General features: G+C 41.1%; 1 protein-coding gene across 1 annotated transcript in view; it reads left to right on the top strand.

Moving 5' to 3' along the window:
- The window catches only part of GRIN2A (glutamate ionotropic receptor NMDA type subunit 2A), a gene marked incomplete at both ends in the record, with an annotated part of 366,842 nt that overhangs the window by 283,048 nt on the left and 57,610 nt on the right, over positions 1-26,184 (top strand). Inside the window, 5 exons of the mRNA XM_079798403.1 lie at positions 5,064-5,269; positions 11,771-11,939; positions 12,050-12,203; positions 17,233-17,358; positions 20,810-21,039. Coding sequence (XP_079654529.1) covers positions 5,064-5,269; positions 11,771-11,939; positions 12,050-12,203; positions 17,233-17,358; positions 20,810-21,039 — 885 coding nt within the window. The remainder of the gene's footprint in view (positions 1-5,063; positions 5,270-11,770; positions 11,940-12,049; positions 12,204-17,232; positions 17,359-20,809; positions 21,040-26,184) is intronic.

The following is a 26,184-nucleotide window of genomic DNA, read 5'->3' as shown; positions in this document are numbered from 1 at the left end:
GCTGTAGAGCCTAAGACCATCGGAAAACACAGATATTTACATTACGATTCATTAACAGTAGCAAAATTACAGTTATGAAGTAGCAACGAAAATAATTTTATGGTTGGGAGTCACCACAACATGAGGAACTGTATTAAAGGGTCGCGGCATTAAAAAGGTTGAGAACCACTGCTTTAATGTAAAGGGGAGTCTGGATTGGATTCTGTAGGCAGAATGCATCATGGAAGAAGTTGAGTAGGGGTGTTTAGATATATGTTTTTAGGAGATGGTTTGGGAAATGAGGAGGCCAGTAATAAAGAGATTTTAATTGTCTCTTGTAAGCATTTCATGAATAGATCAAGTAAGATCCAACACTCATATCTCTGAAAGGAGAGCCACACACATCTATTAACCTAATTTCTTGCAGCCTCTGTGACATGTCTCTGAATTTACCCAGGCATGAAGGGGTAAATATTAACTTAAGAGACTATTCCTGGAGATGAAATCAACTCTGTTCTGGGAAAGTATTGGCTGAACCTTTCAAGAAGTAATCACTACCCTTTCACAAAACGCTTTCTAGGACATTAAGAGCAATTCACTTTCTAAAAGCGAATTTAAATTTTATTAATAAGAATGAATAAAAAATCATTAAAAGTTAATTTCCCCTTTTCGTATTTCTTTTAACAAAATAACTTTTCTCCATCAGAGGTCAATTATTTTTCTTTGTCCTCAAAACTTCAGTGTACTTGCTGAAAACACTCAAAGGTTTATCACCAAAATGCAGTTTATTTTGAAGGTAAAGATTTTTTTTCTTCTCTCACAGTCTATCTGGGTGAGTTTGGGAATGTTTTTAAGTACAAAAAATTCATGATAGAGATAAAAATCGTCTTCCCTCGCCTTTTTTCTTGGGTATAAATTGTTTATAAGAATTAAACTAGTGCTAAGAATGGTACAAAGGGCTTAGTGATTGTCAACTTTTATTGTTATAAGAGCTCAGGCAATGCCATCAAGACTTTATTGCTCTCTGCTCTGTTTTTTAGCTCCATGTTTAATCTCTGATGGGTTCTTTTGTCATGCCCACCCTGTTTTACTAGTCCCAGCAAAAGTCCCAGGGAAAATTCCCATGGGCTCAGTTTACGTCATTCCTTAGGGTGCAAGATTCCATAGTCGAGGCATATAAGGATACACTGATCAATCTACTAGTATTTTCTGACTCATGGACATTTTTTTAAAATTCAAGCTGTGTGTTCATTCATTCCATCAACAACTATCCATTAAATCTCTCCTTGTACTAGAGCCTGAGTTAAAAGCTGGGGACATAGAAATCAATCACCATGTTTAAAAAAAAATATCTGTTAGACTGGGGAATCATAATCTAATGAGTGAAGCAAATACATAAATATATAGATTGTTGAGGTATACTATTATTAAGCAAATGGAGGTTAGATATTTAAATCAAAGTAAGAATTTTTGAATGAAATGACATGATAGTTGGGACTTTCTTCAATATAGCATGGAAAAAGTGGCAGAGTATAAATGAAACAAGACTGGCATGAGTTAGTAACTAATGAAGCAAAATAATGGGAATATGGAGATTTATTTTACTGCTCTCTTTTGTATGAGTTAATTTTTTTCCATAATAAAAAAGGAAGGAAATGGATTGAGGAAGCAAAGAACCTTCACTTTTGGACAGGTAATATACAGAAATATGTTCATGATGACTTCCATATATCATTTTCCATTTTGGCTAAACAGACTAAATTAACTCTTAGGGTAAATCTCAACTCCTTGTCAGGACCTACAAGGCTTTGCATCATCTGGCCCATGCCTTCTTGGAGTACTCTTCCTTCCTCCACTCCCTCTTACTTCCCACCCACTCACCTTAGATATGCAATCTCAGTTTGTGTCACCTCCTCTGGGAAACCTTCTGTGATTTCCCCCCCATCTCTTCTCTCATATACCCACTCACTTTTTTTTCTTCCTCCTGGTTTGCATGATATATACTTTTGTGTAATTATTTGACCCATGTGTGTCTTCCCAATCAGCGTAAGAATTCCATGCAAGTAATTTGTTGTTTTCTCTATAGTATCCTTAGTGTCTAGCACAGTTCTTGGTACCCAGTAGCCATTCAATAAATACTTATGTTTATAAAAACTGGACTCATTTATAGTCCTTTGAAATAGGATATCAGAGGGGAAAGAGAAGGATGTCTGTTCTCTGTCTGGTATATAAAATCTTGGAGTTGGGATATTTGTCTGGAATGGGAGCCTGTCAGACTCAGAGAAGTAGACAAGAGCTCTCAGGATCTAGGGCATTGTTTACACAGCAACTTCAGCTTCTGATCAAGTTTTTCCACCCACCGCTCACTTCCACCCTCCTTGGCCAACTCATGGGTGCTTACTTAGACATGTTGGGAAGGGAGAGAGAGAAGATTTAGGAAGTTATTGCACTCTGGGAACTCATAAACCTTTGCTACCTCTCTCTCTCCATGAGTCAGCCTTGAGCTGGATGGAACTTTTGCCTGCCTCCCACAGTGTAGGTTATGTGATGTGGTCAATGACATCACCATAGATCTGCTAGCTAAACAGTCTTTGCCTCTATTTATGTATTTTTGGGACCTTAGTGCTTGTCACTGAAGGAAGAAAGGGTATTGGAGCTATAATATGATGAATGCAGATCAGTTAATAGACGCACTGGTAGGAAAGCATCTTTAGATTCAGACATTCCCCAGACTATAGCTCTGGTTCCACCACTTATTAGCTGTGCTTTCGTTGTCTGAATTGTGAAGTTGGAATAATAATCCTCATCATGTAGGATTTGGGGTGATATTGCCACATTTTCTGGCCCCAAAGTGATATTGTTACAATTATAACATCAAATGCTATGGTGGAGATAGGTGCAAAGTTCCATATTACTAGGGAAGACAGGAATTCCTTTAAAGATTATGTGATATTTGAGCTACATTTTAAATGCCTACTACAATAATAAAATAATAGCAGCTACGTGCTAAGTTCTATGCTCAATGTTTCTTGCATATTTTTGGCTCATTCAAATCTCACTACAGTCCTGAAAGGTGTATCCTGTGATTATCTGAATTTTACAGATAGGAAAAGTGAATCTCAGAGAGGATGAATGACTTTCCTAAGGCTACTCAGCTAATGAGTGAAGCCAGGATTAATATTTTGTTCTGTTTGACTCCAAAAGCCATTTGCTTACCCACTGAACTACCCAGCCTGTGGAAGAAAAAACAAGGGGAGTTGGTATAACATTCTCCAAAAGGAAAAGCTTGGATATGTCTTTAATCTATTTATTATTAAAGGTTTGACCTTTGACCTGCATCAACTGATAGTTCCAAGGAGGAAGGAAGTGTTCTGTTTTCATCCATCAGTGTTCCCAGGCTGGTGCCAGCTCAGAGTTGGTGTTCAATAAATCCGTGTTGAATGAATGAAGAATTTGATGGGCTCAACATTCTCTCCAGCTAGTGTTACATATCACAGCATGGGTAGACGAACATGTTTGTTTGCCCAAACTACTCTGCTCCCCTTCCTATCTTAAAAAGAAAGGTATCCGTGAAGCTGGACAATTTTTTAATTATCCACATGGGCTATTTCTCTACAAGAAATAAAGATTTTCCAGTCCAAATGATGAGGTCATCTTAGAGAACATTGGCTGCCTTATCCCCCCCCCCCCCCCCACACACACACCTCTTCACTTCTCCTGGTATCCAGAGAGTCTGAATTCTCTTGAAGGACCTGCGATTCATTTCTGGTGACACTTACATTCCAGGGGGAGGGTCCGGTGGGTCATGTCAACACAGGCGAGCCTGGACTTGGCACTTAGCATTTCAGACGAGGTCTTTTTCTTGAGGTTGATATTACAATTAAAAGGCTGACCTGTGGTGTCAAGCAATTGCATGTGGGAGGAGGGCGAAGAAAGAGAAAGTGCGATGCTGGGGGCAGCTTTCTCCTATGTGCATGCGAATAGTGCCAACAAGCTGTCAAATAAAATTAAGGTTCAAAACATACAGCCTTTAATTTGATTTCACTAAGATGCCGGCTGCTGCTCTGAGGGAACACATCGATTCTATTTTGACAGGTCTTGATGTGTACTAAGCAGAAGTCTCCACTCTGTGCTGGATTAATAAAAGTTCACCTCAATCTGCAACTTAAATAGAACTATGTCTGAGCTTGGCTTCTGTTTCCTCACCTGCTCTGTCCCCCTGGTGTTGTCTCTCCCCCTAATCTTCCCTCTACTTCATCTTCCTCTCCCCTTTTCCTCTTTTTTTTTTTTTATATATTGCATTTTTTTTTAAAAATCTTCCTCCTTTTTGTTGTCTCTCTTCTATACTTAAAAAGAAAAGTATGTGGTCCTTACTCTGTGCCGGGCACTGTGCTATATGTTTTTCATAAATTGCCTTGTTTAATTCCCACACATCCTGTCCTGATCGGGTAGCTCAGTTGGTTAGAGCATCGTCCCGATACGCCAAGGTTGTGGGTTCGATTCCAGGTCAGGGCACATACAAGAATCAACCAATGAATGCATAACTAAGTGGAACAAATTGATGTTTCTCTCAAATCAATGAAAAGTTCTCACAACATCTTTATAAAGCAGTTGGAATTATGCCAACTATAGGCACCTTTAAAGTAGGTGGAATAGTTTCAGATGAGAAACAGATACTCATAGCGATTAAGAGCTTGCCTGGGGTTGTACAGCTAATAAGTGGCAGAGTTGAAGATTCAAGCCCAGGTCTCTCTGCTTCTAAAAATTCGTGCTATTTTTGTGACATTGGTGATCCTGAACTCTGGCAGGACTTGGGAGTCACCTGGGGAGCTCTAAAAGTGTTAGTGCTTAGGCAAAACCCCCGTGATGTCATTAGTCTGGGGCGAGTCTGTGCCCAATATTCTGCTCTCCCGCTGTCCCCGCTTTTCTCAACATGTAAAGCAGATGCGTACGTTGAGGCAAGTAGCAGGAAAACCATTAAGATGGATGGATTTCTCTCCTGTTCCTCTTATGGGGAAAAACGCCCCTTTCTAGAAATCAGTTGTGCTAGAAAGCACAGGCCTGTCTTTGTCTTTATGATGCAGGTGGGCAAGTGGGAGAACCAGACCCTGAGCCTGAGGCACGCCGTGTGGCCGAGGTACAAGTCCTTTTCGGACTGTGAGCCGGACGACAACCATCTGAGCATTGTCACCCTTGAGGAGGCCCCGTTTGTCATCGTGGAAGACATAGACCCGCTGACCGAGTCGTGTGTGAGGAACACTGTACCCTGTCGGAAGTTCGTCAAAATCAAGTGAGTCGGGGACCCTGTCACGTTGAATTTTTCCCAATCCTTTAATTGGCATTTGTCCTTGATAATAACAAAATCTATAAAAGAATACAGAGTAATGTAAAATATGCCCTGTTATAATAAGTATAATGTAAATAGTAGCCCTGCGCACGAATCTGTGTGCCATTAGCTCGCTGCCACCTTCCAGTAGCTCTCCGCCCGCTGCCCCACCCTCCTGTAGCTCCCTCCGTGCCCCCCCCCCCCGCCCCATAGCTTGCTGCCCTGCCCCCTCCTGTAGCTCTCTGCTGCCCGCTTGTAGCTCGCTGCCCCACCCTCCTGCTGATCTGTGTTCCAGTCGTTACTTGGTCGGTCGTTATGCTTCACGGCATAATGACCATTTGCATATTACATCTTTATTATATAGGATGATAGATTTTTTAAATACTTAAACTGGAACTACTCCAAGTGGTTTGCCTTATTTAATTTTAGCAACCGCAATGCAAGGTAAGCAATTTTGTCATTTTTAGACATGATAACAATGGAGTTAGGGAAAAAATTAAGAAACGCATTTAAAGCCAGTCAGCTGGTAAATGGAAGAGGCAGGGCTCAAAGGCTGGTCCATGTTCTAGCCATTATGCGGAATCAACCCTCTCTTTCAATCTTTCCTTAAACAATTAATTTCTTTGTATTTTTCTGGCTGCCCCTCTCCCCCAAGCCCACATCTTTCACTTCCTTCCATCTCTTTTATATTTCCTAGATCCAAACTTTTCAAAACCTTTTAAAAGTTCTCTCCAGTTGGGGATCAACACACACCTTACAAATGACTTTCTGGTGTGATCAAGGGGACCTGACCTCCTGGCAGTATCCCAGCTCAGCAGCAGCAAGCAAGCATGGCACCTACGCCACTTCCTCTTTCATTACAATTGAAAAAGGAATGGACTTTTGTATCAGAGCCTCTGGTGAAGGCTTCTCCCTAACATATAAACCTTTTGGAGAAGCACAAGACTTCATGGCCAAGTCCAAGGCCCTGATTATAGTCTTTGCTACTGCAAACGTAAACAAAAATACCACCCTTGTGGTGGATTCACTAAAGGAAAAGGCCTACCATTGGATGGAAATCTACTTTTTTGTTCAGAGCGTTTTCTGATCGCCTCCTTTCACTAGTTCTTGCTTGTCCTGTAAGTCTTAACTCCTCCCTCCCCAAGTTGGGTTAGTTCTCCATACTTTCGCGGTACTCTGGATATGTGTCCATGTCTTAGTCAGTTCAGGCTGCTATAACAAGTTAGCATAATCTGCGTGGCTTAAAAAGCAGACATTTATTTCTCACAATTCTGGAGGCTGGAAATCTAAGATCAAGGTGCTGGCAGATTCATTGTCTGATGAGGGTCCTCTGCTTATCGTCCTTTCTTCACATTGCAGAGGAGAGGAAACACATTCTCCTGGCTCTTCTTATAAGGGCACTAATTCCATTCATGAGGACCTCACCCTCATGTCCAAATTACCCTCAAGGTCCCCCCTCCAAATATCATCACATTGGGGATTACGTTTCAACATATGAATTTGAAGGAACACAAATATCCAGTCCCTTCCACTCTATCTCTTTCTTTGTTACCATTTTTTTCTGGCATATAGTTTGTCTGTATTTCCTCTTGGATTATAAGTTGCCCAAATTTGGAATGTGAATTATTAATTTGGTACCCCCAGTGGCAAGCACAGAACATGACATACTGATATTGATGATGCTTGAAAACATGGGTAAAAGGATATTTTTCCCCACATTATACAAGATGCAAATCCCCAGAGCTCAGCTCTTGGGATAGAGATAATTTTTTAAAAATATGATTGCTAAATATATTTTGAAGGCACACTTCAGTTTGGAGAACACTTTGTTATCAATACTCAGCCACTTTGGAATTTAAATTCTGAAATTATTCAAAAGATAATGATCAGCCTTTTTGGAGTTGTCAGCCTCTTTGGCATTGAAATTTTGAATGAATTGATCAATAAATAAATACACATTAAGCACAGTTTATGAGTGAGGCAAAGTTCTGGGCACGGGGGATGCATCAATGGACAGAAAAGACAGAAGTCTGGCAGTCATGAAGCATGCACAGGTAAAAATCAACTCAACCAATGAAGGACCAGGGCAGTTCCACGTTATGATAAACTTTGGGAAGGATGTAAAGAAGGTGGTGTGAGAGAATGGTAGCTTGATGGGCGTGGGGCTCCTTTAGCTCATACAGCTAAGAATTAAGGTCATATATAAAGGATGAAAAGGAGCCAAATGTGAGAAGAACTGGGGGAACTGCCTTCCAGGAAGAGGGAACAGCTGGTGCAAAGGCCCTGAGGCAGGAAAGAGATTATCGAGTTTGGGAAACAGAATGAAGCCTAGTGCAGTGCTGTAGGGTGATGAGCTGGGGAAACAACGGGACAGTTGTCAATGTTTTGATTTGAATGGGTGTTCTTTGAGCAGAAGTTGGTCAGATGAAGAAAACTAAGTGGCTGGCACAGAGCAAAGAGTATAACCTCTGTGAGAAACCTCCCTTAGGATAACAATGACTTTTCTATTTTACTGTGGCCAGTAAGTAGGGCCTCTTGCGCTTCACAATCAATAATAGGGTTTAAAGTCTTAAAAGCAGAAGCCCTGGAGCCAAAAGCAATAGATCACCAAGTCCTGAGTCACATTTGTCTGGAGAAAATGAACCCCCAAATAAATTACTCTCTCTGAAAGAATTGACTTTTCCACTGAAGAATATAAACAGATTAACTGGTTCAGATTCACATGTTTAGTTCCCGTGGGAGGTGATGACTTGCAGCTTTCTTTTTCTCACTTGGGGACATAAAAAGTTTACTGTGCATCTAGATGGCGTTAGTCTTTGTTTTACCTGAGAGCAATAGAAAATTACTAGGTTCCACTAATCCCAACATTAACACCGATTGGATCAATTGCATTTCTTAAAGGCAACATGAGGCAGGCCAATTGATTCTAAAAAGGATCCTTATTAGATAACATGGTTGTATTTGTTTTCTTGAAGCTGTTCTCCCAGAGAAAACCCTTTGTCTCTTACTTCTAGTAAATGGTAGGGTCTTGAGGGCACCCATAAGTCTTTAAAAACACAGGTAATAGGAAATGAGCTGAGAAATCCGAGTATTCTTCTAGCCTGCTAGTTGAATGTTAAGGAAAAATTATCTGGCCTTGCTGCATAGAAAGAAATGTGGCCATACTATCAATTAATCCCCCAAACTGTTAAAAATAATTGGTGAGAAGAGAGGAGATATATGTTTAAGTGCTTATGTGAGAGGTGCGTAGGTACTTTATTTTATCTCCTCAACTATCCTGCAAAGCAAGTATCAGTCTTCTCAATTTACAAAAGAGCAAACTGAGGCAGTGAGTGAAGAGACTCATCTGAGTGTTCGTGGTTGTTAGTAGCAGGCCTGGCATCTGAAAGCAGCTCTGTCTGACTGGCGGGGCCATGCTCACATCCAGGGGCCACACGGGGAAACTGTAGAGCCAAAGAATTGGACTTCCTGGATCCTTTTCCCTATATTTGTTTTTATTAGTCACCCTTTATTTTAGGGTGATGGGAGAGAGCTGAGAGAGAGTGCATCGGCACCATTTCTCAGATGTCGATGTAGTTAAGTCATACACACACACACACACACACACACACGCACACACACACACACGCACACACACACGCACACACACACATAAGGGCTGTTATAGGAATCAACTACAAATTCCCCATTACAAGCTGGTTGTGTTTCCATAACCCCATGATAAATTCAACTATTGCATTTGCTGCATGTCTTCTTCGTCCTGTGTCCCCAGGGCCTAGTTCTATGTCATGCACAGAGTAGGTACTCAGTGGTGCTTGTTGGGAAAATGCATCAATGATTTCATATCTAGAAACAACTTAGTATTAGGAGATGTGGGGGTATAATTAACTCATAAACTGGTTAAAGTGCCCAGGAAGGCCAAAGAATTATACAAGCCACTATATGCCTGTGACCCTGAATCTTAAACCTGGGACATCTGTAATTCTTGTCCAAACTCTTCCAGGAATCTTGACCAGGGGAAGGAAGATAAAAGAAGCAAAGCAGCAGAGAGTGAGGGAGACACAAATGGGAAGAGGTGGACAAGAGGCATCGATGTGTGGCCTGTAGTGGCCGGGAAGAAAGATAATTTGATTTTGACACATTTTTCAGAGTCACAGATACCAAGAAGTAAATCCTATTTGGACATGCCCTTAACTTAATATACTTATAGCAGTTGTAATTCCAGCCTGGCCCCCTTCTGCTCTGGGAAATTGTGGGGATAGGCAAGGTACCTACTTTCTGTTACACTGTGGAGTTGAGCCCACCAGTCATTATATGTAAATATACACAGATGTAACCTCACATGACCCCTAAGCTGAGGGTGGCAGGGTCAGAGCAGGTTATCCAGCCTCTAGGCCAGAAATAAGATCTCCACGGTGGTCCTGGCTGAGAGAAGCAAGTTGGTTGAGCAGAGACTGGGGACAGGATAGGAAGGAGGCAATGGTGAAACAGCCATTCAGAATAGGTGGTTTGTGATTCTGAGATAAGCAAACCATTGAAATAAAGATTTTATTTTGCAACCCAATTTCACATCTCAAAGTTATTTGATCAAATCTGTTTATACTCATGAGTGTAGGTGCTTGATGTGTGTTTATATCCATTTATGTATGTAGTATGTACTCACTATAGATAATGTAAGGGGGGCTAAATATGAAAAAAACATTTTTCACCATTCAAAAATAGCTATGATTCATATTTTATTGTTTTTCCATTCAGATATTTCCTAAGCTCATCTGTTTTTATGTAGCTGTGATCATTCTGTATGTAGCACTATATAGCCTACTTTTTCATATGATGCAGAAATGTAGGTATTTTCTTATTATGAGGTTGAATTTCTGTAAACATCATTTCTGTGCTCAGGTAATAGTTTGAGTGTAGATGTGCCAACAATGGGATATTCAAGCAGAGCACATATCCCATGGCATGCGTGACTCAAAGGCAGAGAGTGGAGCTAATACAATCGCCAAGTGCAAGGTGGAATCAGTGTGCCTCTCAGAGAGGTCTCAGTCTTCCTACACGAGTTGTCTCTACGTGCTTTTGGCTAACAATTGTCAAGGCCCCTGCTTCCTTCTTTTTTAAAGGCATTTCTGATTTTTGTGGGTGTCCTTTGAGTATGATTTTGTCAGGCAAATAAAGCAAGGTGGCTGGCTGGCACAGAGCAATGACTATAACCCTGGTAGATTATGATACCTTTTAAGACAGTTTTGAAAAACTCTGTATTTTAACAGAGTTTTTTTTCTGATTAAGGGCATTGCTATTTAATAGTGTCACCTTTTACCCTTCTTGCCATGTAGGTAGGGAGGGAAAATGTTAAGAATGAACGAAGATAGGGGAGGGAGGGGATAAGGGGGAGAGATCAACCAAAGGACTTGTATGCATGCATATAAGCCTAACCAATGGACACGGACAACAGGGGAGTGAGGGCATAGTGGGGGCGGGGGTTGGGAGGGGTAATGGGGGGATGAGGACACATATGTAATACGTTAATCAATAAAGAAATTTAAAAAAAAAAGAAAACAAACATATAAACAAACAAAAAATGAACGAGCCCTGGTTAGACAGATGACTCAATCATGAGACATGAATCTATGGACTCAGGCAGGGGATAAACCTCAAGTCTCCTGCTTCTTGGCTGAGGCGGTTTTTTTCTCAATAAGGAAAGGCATTTCCTAAGCCAGTCACCCTTACTTTGTCCCTCTGGTTGCACACCTCTATCTGCAATGATAGGGTATCGTAAAACTCTCCTTCCCCTGCGAATTTCCCATCCTCTTCCATTTTCCAGGAAGTTTTTATTTTAAATGACTATCCTTTAAGCTGAATGACTATGAAGGAGGAAATTCTATTTACGCTCCTTTTAACTATTTCATAAATTTATGTTTTGACATAAGATTGTTTTAAGGCAAAGTAGATTTGTATTTTCTATCATCTGGTTTTCTTTAGCACTATAAATATACGGTATATGCTGTAGGTAGCCTGACTAGAGTAATTGAAACTGTATCGAATATAGCCAAGCATTATTTATTTTTTTATAAATCAGGTTAGATCGGATCTGGTCTGAAAAGGGTATATGTGCTATAAACTTTTAAAAATAAGAGGCAGTCACTCTCACTGTGTAATAGGGATACAAATACTACCTAATTAAGAGAAATGTCATGGAGATTAATCCAATAATTAGTACAAAGCATTTAGCACAGTGCATAGCCAATAGTAATTACTCAATAACTGTTAGCCGTTGTCATGATTATCTCATAATTAAGAGCACTTTCCACTTTTGCTGTTATAAACTCACTGCATGTCCTTGGAAAAGCCACTTCCTCACTTTGAGCTGCAATTTCCCATGTGAAAAGTAGCGGAAGAGCGTAGCTAATGATTATGAACAAATTTTCCAGTACTAACAGTCTATGGTCTTGGGATTTTCCTCTACAGTAATTCCACCAATGAGGGAGTGAATGTGAAAAAATGCTGCAAGGGGTTCTGCATTGACATCCTAAAGAAGCTTTCCAGAACGGTGAAGTTTACCTATGACCTCTACCTGGTGACGAATGGGAAGCATGGCAAAAAAGTGAACAACGTGTGGAATGGAATGATTGGGGAAGTAAGTTCTCTTCTCATCCCACGTGCTCCCCTTCAGACTTAGAGCCTGAGGTCCTCGGGGATGGAGGGGAGGATAAATAAAGGTGCTGTGCTTTTTCGCCTTGTACCCAGGTGGTCAATCAGCGGGCGGTCATGGCAGTCGGCTCACTCACCATCAATGAGGAACGTTCGGAAGTGGTGGACTTCTCTGTGCCCTTTGTGGAGACGGGAATCAGTGTCATGGTTTCAAGAAGCAACGGCACCGTGTCACCTTCTGCTTTTCTAGGTATCTGACCTTCATAGTCTCTATTGTTTTCCTACAATGAACTTTGGGTATTTTGTCTTGTTTGCTCCAAGGATGGAACCAGGTAGGAACTGGTTCAGTTCCATTTTAACCACATCAGCATATTCCAAAACAGCATATGTCACGTTTGAATGATCCCAATTCACTTTCTTCCTCAGTTAACATCTTTCATTTATCTTGAACTTGGAAAAATCTGCTGAAAACACAATCACATATTTAGATACTGGTCTTGATTGTGTAGAATGTAGATCAGTAGACATATTTCTTAAAGTCTTGAAGACATTTAAAGTATAAATCTATCTGTCCCCAGTTAATTTAAATCATCCCATAGACCATTATTGAGCATCCACACCCCCATCCTCCATCCCTCACTAGAATGAGAGGCACTTCTTTACTGGATATAAGAGTGAAAATAATGGTGACTGCATTATTTTCAGTGATTTATATCAGTACTCTAATAAACAGCATAGGAGTAGTCTGAAGAGTAAACACTGATTTAAAATTAATAGTCATATTTTAAATGACTATCCTTTAAGCTGAATGGCTTATGAAGGAGGAAATTCTATTTACGCTCCTTTTAACTATTTCATAAATTTATGTTTTGACATAAGATTGTTTTAAGGCAAAGTAGATTTGTATTTTCTATCATCTGGTTTTCTTTAGCACTATAAATATATATGCTGTAGGTAGCCTGACTAGAGTAATTGAAACTGTATCGAATATAGCCAAGCATTATTTATTTTTTCTTTAAAAGGAAAGGTTGAGTTGAGTGTTTGGTTAGCATAAATATTTTTTGATAGTGGCTCTCTTGAAGACCATGGAATTCAGATGAACTTGCCCTTGACATTCCCCTCTTAGTGGTTTTGTCCTAAATTTGGGAAGGTTAAGATGAATATTGACACCTAGAAGAAAACTGTGTGAGGGTGAAAAATAGTTTGATTAAGGTCAACTAAATTATCACTTTTTTTAAAAGACAAAAAACAACAATAGCACCCTTTGTCTATGAGAGAATTAAAACTGCAGATTAGAGCCAATTTGTGGACACCATCTCCAAGCCCATTGCTTTATTCCTCCACTGTCTTCATTTACTTGTAATGTCAGCACCCAACAACACTTTTATTCTTTATTCTCTTGAGTGAAATGTTGTAGAGCAGGATTTTGGATATTGCCTTACTCACAGTAACATGGATTTACTATTTTCATTTTTTTTATAATCCATTTAAGCTGTTGAAATCCATCCCACTCACTGGATTACAATTTTGCACCTGTTGCTTCAAATGTCATAGCCTTTGTTGGCATATTGTAGACCTTTACAAATATACACCTCACTGTGCTCCTTTTGTGCCTTTGTCTGACATGGATAACAATGCCCATGTCTTAAGAAGGGAGCCTCACTATACCATGAAATATGCAAACCACTGATCCATATATGCAACATGTACAGAATCTGAATAATTATTGGATAGACTCTCACTCATCAATCACTCTTAGTCATTCCTCCAACCCCCAGTTTCTTATCAGACCCTTTAATGGGGATCTTTGGCCCTGGAGATTAGGAAAGGGTTGGAGGAAGTGAATTCATGGAAAGAGATCTCTTTCTCTTCACAAATTGTCCACATATCTCCTAGTGAGCTAGACAGAACTTTCTTTCCAGTTCAGTCAGAGAGACAACAATATCAATTGGCTTGTTTCATAAAAATGGGCCGCTGATATTGAATCTGGCTTCAACCCAGTTTCCCTAGGTTTTTATCTTGCCTGCATTAGTAGAACATTTCCATAAAAAGTCAAGTATTTTTGCTAAATTTAGTCAAACTTCCTTTTTCCCTTACTCTTCCTACTGTATTTTTAAAATAAAATAAAACAAAATAATTTGTAGCTAGAAGACACTATTTTCGAAGCTGTTTTTACCCAGTAGGCTTAATATTTTTCCTAGTCACTAAATTACATCCCTATTCGATCAACTGTGCACCCCTTTATTTACGGTCATTATCTGCAGGTTTTCAAAGCCATAATGAAGCGTACTAAGCTACATTTTTTCCATTCACTGGCTCAGTCATCTGGAAGAGCCAAAACATTCAAAATCTGATTGCATGGCTCTTCATTATTTCGAATTCTCTCTCCTCCGCAAGCCCCATTAACTCACATCAGAAACCCTTGCAGGTAATGCCTCTAAGCTTTTGTGTAAAAATGTAACCAGCAGCTCTTCAAGGACAGAGATGACATATCTTGCAATATTTCCATTTATTTAATTCTAAAGACTTTCTAAGCAGGTTGGATTCTTTGATCCAACGAAATGCTGACCTGGAGTCTCATAGATTGAAGTTCCCTCATGGATAAATGTTGAATCTGTTTTAAGCCAGTAGAGGATGTCATCCAGAGTTATCTAAACATATTTCTGGGTCACTCCTTAGACATTATAGATAGTGCTTCACCGGTGTTCTAATGCTTTTCTTTGTTGTGTGTGTGTGTGTGTGTGTGTGTGTGCGTGCGCACGCGCGCGTGCATGTGTGCTATCTGACGATAGCAACCCTTCAGGGCATTAATAGGAACCTAATTTAAACTTACTAAAATCAGAATCCTGCAGCAGAACACTTTTATTTCTGTGTCATGCTCACAAGTCAAGGGATAGATGTTGCCCCTTCCAAGTTGGAAATCATCCGGCATCAGTTACTTGCTCAGCTTCCACCTAATTTTCTGACCAGTCAGTGACAGGGATGAATCAAATGCCAAATGAAGCCCACTGCAGGTTCACATATTCTTACATGTTAGTATAATATTATTACAACCTGCAGAGAAAAGAGTTACCAGAGCAATAAGTGGGCATCTTTTAAACACCAGGATGCATTTTCAGGACCCTGAACAGCATCCCGCACCACCAAGTCTTGCTTTCACTGTAGAAGCAAACAGCTATTTCATCCAATCTGTTACATGTATACAGTGTGCAGCACATACTACCAAATGTTTCCCATGCATATGTTCATTTGCTCATCACAATGATCCTCTCTGTTAAGACTCACTATCCCATTAGTATACCGAACCTGGAGAATTAATTTAACATCTCTATTTTTAGTATTAAGTAATTTTAATCTCTTCATTATTCATTTATTTCTCCCCCTTTTTGGATACACCTCATTACCAAATTCTGTTATTTCGGGGACTTAATATTGTTTATTACTCAAGCTAAATTTAACTAAGATAAATTTCAGTTGTCTCAATGATTTCTTCAGGCTCATCTTGTGTGATACAACTCAAGTGATTTCTATTGTTATCTGTTGCTTTTTAACATATTTACACTTTCAAAACTGCATTGCAAATAGTACAGCTGCTATAGGAAAGTTTGAAAATTCCTCAAGTAAAATATAGCCCTGACTAGGTAGCTCTGTTGGTTAGAACATCATCCTGATGCACTGGGGTTCCGGGTTCAGTCCCTGGTCGGGGTGGGAGTCAACCAGTGAATGCATGGATGGGTGGAGCAACGAATCGATGTCTCTCTCTGTGTGTGTGTGTGTGTCTCTCTCAGAATCAAACAATAAAAACATTTTAAAAATGGCATCACAAAGTTTTAGAAGTATCCAATAAGGTTAAAGCTTCAGATATATTAGTTTCTTGTTATATATTAAGGACATTAAGTGGGAATTTGTGATGACCTCTAGCTCTGTTAGGTAGTCACAGACTTTAATAAGAAAGTGGTCTGCTCTCAGCCTAGTTCTTTATGAGTATGACTAGCTCCATCAGAAAAACAATTTAAAAATAATAAAATGTCTACTGTCCAAAAGGTTTTATTGGGCTTCTTACATTTTACCCTCAGAAAATGTTTGCTTATGATGAAAAGGATTATAAGTTCATTGGTGTCAAAGGCAGTTTCTTTTCAATGATGCATTCCGGTGGGGATCCCTGGTGGGCCAAAAGTAGGCTTATAGTTGTGAGTACGTGAAACACAGAGTTTATTCTTATATTATTACTTATTAAGTATTGTACTATTTTCCATATCAACACCTATAAACCTACTTTTTCCCCACCCTGTATATTCATTTTAAATATTTTAGTCTGCTGATTTTCTAGCAAATCTATGTCATACACAGATAAAATGCCTCTATTCAGCTCATTTTCATATCCTCAATCAGATTGAATAAAAATGTTCATTTATTTAATAGACTATCTCTTACCTTTTTAGAGTGTCCTAAGATTTAGAACCTTGTGTGTTGGCCTGCCCTCCTGTGACCTCCACATAAAAATGAACTGGTGGAAACTACTTTTAGGGGCAATAGTCATTTATCCATCTACTATTTCATTTCCTCTGCCCTATAATTGAATTATCATGGGAATGCCCTCAAATGACTTTCCAATTGCATTGAAGCCCATTACCAACATCAACAAGATTCTGAAATTGTAGAGATCTCACCTGTCTTAGCAGGAGGTGAGAGGGAGAGTGTGTTAGTAGTGGTGCAGACACGGCCTTCCAATATTCCCATTAACCCCACGCATTATGATCCTTTTCTAACAGGTTGTAACTCTCCCATTACATCTAGAATCCCCTGCACACCATCCCTCCAGCATGTAAAAATAAAAATTAAAACAATAAAACCCATGCTAATTGGCAGGAGCCTGATGGTCGACTATTGGAGTCTAGCCCTGGTTTGGTTCTCTGGATGATTCTATGATTATATAGGTTCCTGTGGCCTCTTTATTTGCATTCTAGCTTCCTCCCCTGGTATTATCATTCTATTTTGTTTTTATTATCCTTGACCTGATTTGTAAAAATGTCATATGCGCTTCTCTATTTTTATCCTAGTCTGTGTAGTCTTATAAAAGTGCCTCAAATATTTTGTAGAATAAAGAATGGTTCAAATGTATGAATAAAAAATGACTAGCTCCCTTTGAACGATCAGATGCACATTAGAGAAAGTTTCTTGGTGAGCCTGCAAATGGACCTCTGGGCTTCCTGCTGGCCCTGGCTGTGAGGAAGAGCAAACTGAACACGTTTCCATCCCTCTGGCCTGTTTCTCTGCAGAACCATTCAGCGCCTCCGTCTGGGTGATGATGTTTGTGATGCTGCTCATCGTGTCCGCCATCGCTGTTTTTGTCTTTGAATACTTTAGTCCTGTTGGATACAACAGAAACTTAGCCAAAGGGAAAGGTGAGAACCCCTTCATAAACATGATTCAACATGAATGCTGTTTCCTTTCCATTAACGTTTCAGATTTAGAACACATGATCCTCTATCTGCCTTGCTAAACCATTGTACGAATGGTCATTAATATTACTTTTAATCCCATACAAGTATTGCTTATTCACGTCAACTGAAAAAAAAAAGATAAAACAAAATGAAGCATTTTGTCTTGTTATAACGTGGAGTTCATAGTTAAGTGAAAACTGGTATTTCATTTGTTGAGTAAGCAGATTTGACGAATATTTTTTGGCAATTAATTTAAAATATCTGTGTCAAAAGAAATATTAAAATTGAAGTGAGTTTCAACTTTAGTCTGTGTAAGAAAATGGCTTTATAGAATCTACTTTAAGAATATCATCCAAAGTACTGCATCATAATTACATTCATTCAATAATAAATGTAATTATAAAATGGTATTTTCCCCCAAAGAGTTATATTTTCCTCTTGACAGTGCCTGACCTTAGTGCAATGTATTTGACAAAGTGGCAATCAGTAGATAGGAAATTGAATTGGGAGGCATTCATTGGTTATAACTTATTAAGAGGCTCCCACGCAAGCCAATATTCATGTCATGTATATAAACACATTACATCATTTTGAGTGAATTTTCCCCAGTGCACAATAAATTCTAAGTGGATGGTATATTAGAAAGGTGCCAGGACCAACTCTCCTTCCTGAAAAATGACTTGAGGTTGTAGAAGACAGCAGATCTTCAAGGTACAGTTATTCAAAAACAAGATGCTTTAATTCGCATATATTCTTTTCCCACGGAAGATCCAATGTTGGAAACAGCCAACTGGTCCTGGGAATCTATTAGGAACTTTGTTTTATTGTTCTCCTCCCACTTCTTCTTCACCACTGAAGCGTGGTGATTACTACATAAACCATCTCCAATCAACCAAACATAGTAAAAATACCATAAAAATCGTGTTGAATTTGAATGGGAGCATCGTCCAGGTCTTCACTAACAGGATGATGCAACAAGCAAGTAAGGAGCTTTCTGATAGAGTGGAACCTGAGACTATTTTCTGTGGATGGTCAGTAGAGTAGGTCTTCAAAAGTGCAGCTATTTATGAATTTGTGCACTTATTTGGTGACTGTTTGTTGAGTGGGTGCTATGTGCCAGCCACTGTACTGGTGCAGGGGGATAACGTGGTAAATTGGATAGAAACTTCCTGACCCTCGGGGACCTGGGAGTTTAGTTGTGGAGACAACATGTAAATACATGAATTAATAATCACAGATTGTAATAAATCTCAAGAATAAGGGGGGAGACAAAGTGAAATGATGGAATGGAGATGCTACTTAAATAAGATGGTCAAGCAAGGAAGGACTTTTGTAAGAGATGATATTGGAGCTGAGACCTGAAGAATGAGAAGAGTTCAGTCATGAAAAAAAACAAACAAACAAAGGGAAAGGCATTCCATGCAGAGAGAACAGCAAATACAAAGGCCTTGGCATGGGACAGATCTTGATATGCTTAAGAAACAGAGAAGATTTGAGTGAGAGGTGGACAGTGGTTTAAGATGAATTCAGAAAGTTAGGCTGTTGACTGTGGTAAGCATTTCAGGTTTTCTTCAATATATAATGAAAAGGAAGAGGGGGAAATGAAACATGGCCAGTGTGGAAGGTCCCTGGAGCCACTCTGTCAAGACAATGGGAGGGGTGGCAGCATTGGAAGAAGGGGACCAGGTAGGAAGGTGTTACCGTCCCCAAGAGAAAAGACCACAGTGGTTTGGACTTGGATGGGGTAATGGAGATGGAGGTAAGTGGATAAATTTGAGATATATCTCAGAGAATAAAAAAATCATTCAGAGGCCATCATGTGCAATAATTTCTCCTTTGGCTGAAGCACTCACGAGAAGATTATTGTAAAGAAAAGACTCTAGCATTCGAACTCTCTAGCCTTTCCATTACATCAGGGCTTTCTATTTCCTGCTCAACTGCATGTGGAAACTCAGGAAATAGCAGCTACTGGTTTCTTTGTGCAAAATGGGTTTTGCTTCCATTTCACTGCACTTCACGGGAAAATTATATAGCCTAGTAACAGTATTCATGAATCAGGAATTCCCAAAAGTCTCGGACAGATCCTTTGCAACTGCCCGTTTCTGATTCCCCAAGCGCTGCCACTTCTGATCAACGTGCACTCTTAATAAAATGAAGTGGTTCGTGAAGTTAAGTGGATTGACTCTCATTATTTTTTCTTGAGTTCTCGGCCTGTTGGGAATGAGCCCAGAAGATCATAAAACTGGGCAAAGAGAAACAGGAGAGACTGAGGTAGAAAAGAATACAATTAATTGCCTTTTCTTTTATGCGTTGTGTATGGATATTGTAAGTATTGCTGTAGCCTGCATTTGGCCTCCAATGTGGGAAAAGCCTGTGTCTCCTAGGCTCCCTGCCCAGAACTTCATCACTTCCATCAATCTGCATTCACTTCTGCCACTTTATTTATTGCCCACTCTGCCTGCATCTCCAGCTGAAGTCTGAGTAGATCATTTTTCTACATCTTCATTTACTTAAATGGCATAAAAATTAACCTTCTGTTAAAGGAAGACCTTTTCTACAATGAAATGAGGGCATACATTGATTTTTTTCCCCTCTTGTGCAAAACAGACCTGGAAGCCCTAACGTGTGCTTTTTCTGGTCTGCATCCTCCTCACCCCACATTTCCACATGTTGTTCTGCCTCTTGAGTTAAGTCTGCTGCAGGGAACCTCTGAGAATCTTAGGGACACGAGTGTGTCAGGGTTCACGGAGAGGAAGAGTGCCCTGATAGCGCAGTTCGTTTTCCATGATCCTGCAACCAAGCGTCTTCCATCTGTGAAGTGTTTGAAAAATTAAGCCCTATGGTTCTGTTCCTTAATGTCTCCATTTGGAGAGAGTTTTAGTGGGGTTTAATTCCTATATTGTGAACACTTTACATCTGAGTTTGAATAGGAGCAAGTGCTAGGGACAATCGCAATAGAATACCAAACACCAGTCCCACTGAGTTGCACGGTTCTTATGCGCTAGCACATGGGGTGAATACCGAAGCAGCCCCCCTCCCCGGCCCACGTTCCTGTAAAGCTTTCTTTACGTTTATCGAGGAGCGAGACCCCCCCCCCCAATGGAAATCAAATCCAAATTTAAAACGGGTCATAACACTACTTCTCACTCAAACCCACGTTTTGCATAATCATTTCTTGTTTTTCTTTTATTTTCTTTTAAGCAACGTGGCAAAAACCCAGCTAGATAGAAATGGAGGACAAATTCTAATTTTTAAAGGAAAAAAGGAGACATGGTGGCTGTGGTTCTGAGGCAATGAAGGGACACAACTGTGACATAATTCCATCTTCTAGCAACCGTCAGTGGCCATCGCGTAGTTATTAAGCACTCACATTTTGGGAAGATGCTGAGAATGTCCTTTCTGTCGTTTGCAGCACCCCATGGGCCTTCTTTTACGATTGGAAAAGCTATATGGCTCCTTTGGGGCCTGGTGTTCAACAACTCCGTGCCTGTCCAGAATCCTAAAGGCACCACCAGCAAGATCATGGTGTCCGTGTGGGCCTTCTTTGCCGTCATCTTCCTGGCCAGCTACACGGCCAATCTGGCTGCTTTCATGATCCAGGAGGAATTTGTGGACCAAGTGACTGGCCTCAGTGACAAAAAGGTAAGGTGACCTTGCTATCCTCTCTGCCTGAGGGTGGATCGCACATGCTCTTCCCTCAGAAGGGAGCAATTCAGGCGCTGTCATCCAGACCCATCCACTCAAGCACAAAGGCAGAGGATTTTTTCCCTCTCAATGTAAATGGTATTTCTGAAAATGCCAGGAACAGAACCATAGCTTAGCTCTCCTAGATCTGAAAGGTTCCAGATCTAATTTGGGAGCAGTTTCCCCACGTTGTCAGTCCTTCTATTTAGATGCTCTTGCCGGTGATGAGGCCCTGTGGCTCAGGGTTCCAGCTCTGGTTGCAGTCCATCCTTTCCGGGAGAGTGTGATGTCGAGGAAGATCCTGAGCCTGGACGAGGACAAACTTGGGGTGGAGTGGGGTGCTCTAGGCAATAGGTACCTCCTGATTCTGTGATCTTGGAGGAGTCTCTTAAAGACTCCATGCCTTCGAGTCCTCATCTATGACATGAAAAAAAAAAAATCATCTCTAAGCCCTACCCAGAGAGGAAGCTGACAGCTGCTTTAAAAAAAAAGAGAGAGAGATTTTTATTGATTTTAGAGAGGAAGGGAGAGGCAGAGAGAGATAGAAAGATCAATGATGAGAGAGAATCATTGATCAGTTGCCTCCTGCGTGGCCACAACCTGGGCATGTGCTCTGACTGGGAATCAAACTGTGACCTCCTGGTTCATGGGTCGACGCTCAACCACTGAGCCATGCTGGCTGAGCCTGACAGCTGCTTTTCACTCTGTGGCCAATCAGTCCCATTTTCAGCATGCCTGGCTCACCTGAAATCTCTTCAAGGGACTTGAAAGGATCAGTTTTTCATTTCCCACCAGTTCCTTTTACTCAGACACCTCTCCCATCCTCCCTCATGGGGCTGTGCTTACTGCTGTGAGACGGGAGTGATCACACCTGCTCTCATTCTCCCCTGAAATGTAAGGAGGTTTGCGGGGTATGCGTGGCTATTCAGAAATGCACAGAGAGGAAGAAAGGAGGTAAACGGGGTGCATCCTGCTATTGAAATTCTAGCCTCCAAAAACAAATCCCAACTTGCTAAGCTCAGCAGTATGGGGATTGCAGCGCTGCAAAGATTTTCTGTCTCGTGTGTGTGGATAATTTGTCTCTATAAAATCTCACTATCGCGTCTTGTTGACATAAGTCTACATATAGGCTTTTGGCATTCATCAATAAGTTGCTGAATAGAAAATCAGTCTAGAAAAAACCCTAACAGCTTTTCCGTGTTATCTGCTCTGGTTGAAAGAGGGACAGAGGAGCCTGTCATCAGAGAGATGATGAGGGCTTGGAGTGAGTCACCCTCCCAAAAGTGCCATCACCTTAGGTAGTGCGTGGCCTCTCCCTGATGGCTTCCCACTGTAGCTTGAGTAAATGCCATCCTACACACCATGGCGACAAAGCCCTTTATTTTTTGGCTGATGCCATATATCCCCTCCCTCTTCATCACTAAGGCCCCCTCTCTGTTCCTTAAAAACTCCAAGTTCATTTCCAACCCTGTGCCCTTGCACTCTGTGTCCTCTGCCTCCAGTGTCTTCCCATTCTCATCGCTGGTTCCCCCATGACATTCAGGTCGTAGGGAAGATATCACCTCTTGGGACTGGTCTTCACTGCGGTGAACTTGGCAGCCTGAGCTGGTACTCCCGTGAAACTCAAATTGCAGTAGGAAGAAATAAACAGCAAACAAGTAAATGTAAATGGAGACTATTCCAGGCAGAAATGAGTGCTATAAAGGAGATAAAACTAATGAGATTAAAATTGACTTGGGGAGCTCCGGTGCCCATCAGCAGATGAGTGGATAAAAAAGCTGTGGTACATTTACACAATGGTACACTACTCGGCCATAAAAAAGAAGGAACTCTTACCTTTTGTGACAACATGGATGGACCTGGAGAGTGTTACACTAAGTGAAATAAGCCAGTCAGAGAAAGATAAGTAGCATATGATTTCACTTTTATGTGGAATCTAATGAACAAAATAAAGTAATAAACAAAATAGAAACAGACTCATAGATACAGAAAACAGACTGAGAGCAAAAAAACCACACACACACACAGCAAAAAACTCATAGACACGAACAACAGTGTGCTAATTACCAGAGGGAAAGTGGGGTGCAGGGAGATAGAAGAGGGTAAAGGGGAGATAATTGGTGATGGAAGGAGACTTGACTTGAGGTGGCAAATGCACAATACAATATACAGATGATGTAGTATAGAATTGTACACCTGAAACCTATATAATTATATTAACCAATGTCACCCCAATAAATCAAATTTTAAAAATTTAAAATTGACTTGGGGAAGGGGATATCAGGAGAGTGCATATGAAAGAGTTATCTGGCACTTAGTAGGTGCTCAGTTCATACTTGCTGATGAATGAAGAAATCATGGTGTTGGACACTATCGGCTCCCCCTCCACTCCCCCCGCCTGACCCCGGTTGTCCTGAGATCCCTTTTCCAGCTCTGTGCGCCCAGCCTCACCTTTGCTATAAAGCAGTGATTCTCAACCTTCCTAATGCCACGACCCTTTAATACAGTTCCTCATGTTGTGGTGACCCCCAACCATAAAATTATTTTTGTTGCTACTTCATAACTGTAATTTTTCTACTGTTAATGAATCGTAATGTAAATATCTGTGTTTTCCAATGGTATTAGGCGACGCTGCTAGCGGTTCTCAACCTGTGGGTTGCGACCCCACAGGTTGAGAACCACTGCTGTAGAACCTGAGATCATCGGAAAACACAGATATTTACATTACGATTCATTAACAGTAGCAAAATTACAGTTATGAAGTAGCAACGAAAATAATTTTATGGTTGGGGGTCACCACAACATGAGGAACTATATTAAAGGGTCGCGGCATTAGAAAGGTTGAGAACCACTACATACAAGGGATCTTCACAGGATAGTTACCTTTGGGCACAGGAACTGTGAATGCCTGGGAATGTATGTTCTCCCAATCTTTCCAGTTGCCTGTAACCAGCCATAACCAGTGTGAGGGTACAAACGCCCAGCTGCTCTGTTGCTTCCAGACAGAGCAAACTCGAAGCAGTTTCCTCTCCAGAGCTCCCTGCTAGATCAGGCAGAGGCTGAGACTTTGCCTAAAATCACACCCTGGCTTGGCTTCCTCCCTCCCCTGACCTCCTTCCCCCACTCCCTCTCTGGTTTATCCTGGCACCCTTCCTTAATAAGTCAAGTTCACCCAAGTCCTTGGCTCAGGGTCGACTTCTGGCTGACTCCCACCTAAAGTGTACGGCATCTGTGAGGCAGCAGATAAAGAGAGCCCCTCACTTAGAGATGGAAAGCTGGGTCCCGAGATGCTTTCCTGGCATGTAACGTGTCGTGTCTGCTACATACGGGTTCCGAGATGCTTTCCTGGCATGTAACGTGTCGTGTCTCCTTACCCCTCCCTGTCAATTGGGAATCCTAGTTGTAGGAGGATGAAAGGAGATTGCAAGCATGCAAGTGCCTTGGCGCCTGTAAGTCCCCCACAGGCACAATGCCCCGTGACCCAACTCTATCACATTATGGGAGCAAAGGTACAGTTTCTAGAAGAAGTGACTGGAGGTGCAGGGGAAGCACTGGGGAGCCATGTCCTGGATGCGAAGATATTTTAAGAAAACCACTGGCAGTCTACTCTGCTTTTTGTTGCTATTTTCAAAGACGAGGGGAAAAATCCCCTGCTACATAGTTTTGGTTCTAAATAATATGGCCGCTTGTGGGAAAACTAATTAGAACCACTAATAATTTGGCTGACCTTCTCTCATTTGGAAACACCTAGTAACAGATACTGCGTCCTCATGGGACACAGCTCAGATGCAACCTCAGAGCATCAGCGGCAAGCAGAGAGCTCTTTTAATTAAATGTTTGATACAATTAGATAAACAGCAACGTTCTTGGAGGAAATAAGCTAAATGCTCCCAGAAGATTAATAGCAGATCCGCCGAGAAAGTTTGCACAATACAAATCTATATTGAATCAATTTGTTTTAATACTGTTCACAGTGGGCTTCTCTCTCTCTCTCTCTCTTTTAAAACACCAATACCTGTGCAACAACTCAGGTTTACAATACATTAGCCATTTGCAGGATTAGTGCTTGCTGGGCAGAGGCACCTTTGGAGTCCGTGGTGTGGTCAGATGAGCTTGGGTTTAAATAACAAGTGGGCGGATTCACTGGTAGATGCTCCCCTAGGAATTATTAAAGGAAACTTGGAAATCCAAACTGTTGGGTCTCACTATGGTAGGGAAAACCCATCTTTGGGAGGCAGCTTAACGTAGTGAGAAGAGCAATGTCATATTTGGGGTCAAATGGACCTGGATTCAAATCCTGGCCTTGCCATGTAATGGTTATATGGCCTTCAGTATGTCAGGATCCCAAGGCTTAGTCTCCTAATAAAAGTGGGGGGGCGGGGGTATTAATATCAGCTGGAAAGGTTGATATGAGAATTAGAAGTAACCTACTGCTTCTTCCCTGCCCTTCTCTTCGTCACCCTCCTCTTCCTCATTGTCATCATCCCTGACTGATTCAACCATTCCTCACTTCTGGAGTCTTAAAATGATATTGCCCTGAGTTGGCCTTTTGTGACAACAATGGAGGGAACTGGGGGAACTGCTCTGGTTCTCGTAGAGTCATGCTGCCTCTGGGCACTGCGGTCATGCTGCTGGTGGCCCTGGCCCACCATCCTTATTGATTGAATGGAGGCCTCTGAGCCTCTTAAGGGCCATAGCTGTTTGATGCTAACATCAGGAAGCCTGTGGAACTCCACCAGGGGAGAAGACTGCACTAGAAATAGGGCCTCTAGTTGCCAGTGTTCCTGATTTACAGCCACAGAAGACAGATATTTCTAATAAATGTGTAGTGTTGGTTCACAAGAGGAACAGAGAAATGTCCTGGTCCATTGCCACGTTCTTCCGACACAATTTATTTCCCAGACCAGCATCTCTACTTCCTCCATCATAAATTGCTTGCCATGTCTTAATCACTTGGACGACTTTCAGACCTGGCCACATACTGGATGAGGAAAATCATTAGAATATTATAACCCTCCAATCCTCTGTTCTCCACGTGGAAGGACACTGGCTCATTATGTGGCTAAAGGCATGCTCAGCAACAACAGGTGATGCGTATCAAGC

Source organism: Cnephaeus nilssonii, assembly GCF_951640355.1.
Source record: "Cnephaeus nilssonii genome assembly, chromosome: 2".
NCBI lineage: Eukaryota > Metazoa > Chordata > Mammalia > Chiroptera > Vespertilionidae > Cnephaeus > Cnephaeus nilssonii.
This window is presented reverse-complemented; position numbering and strand designations above follow the sequence as displayed.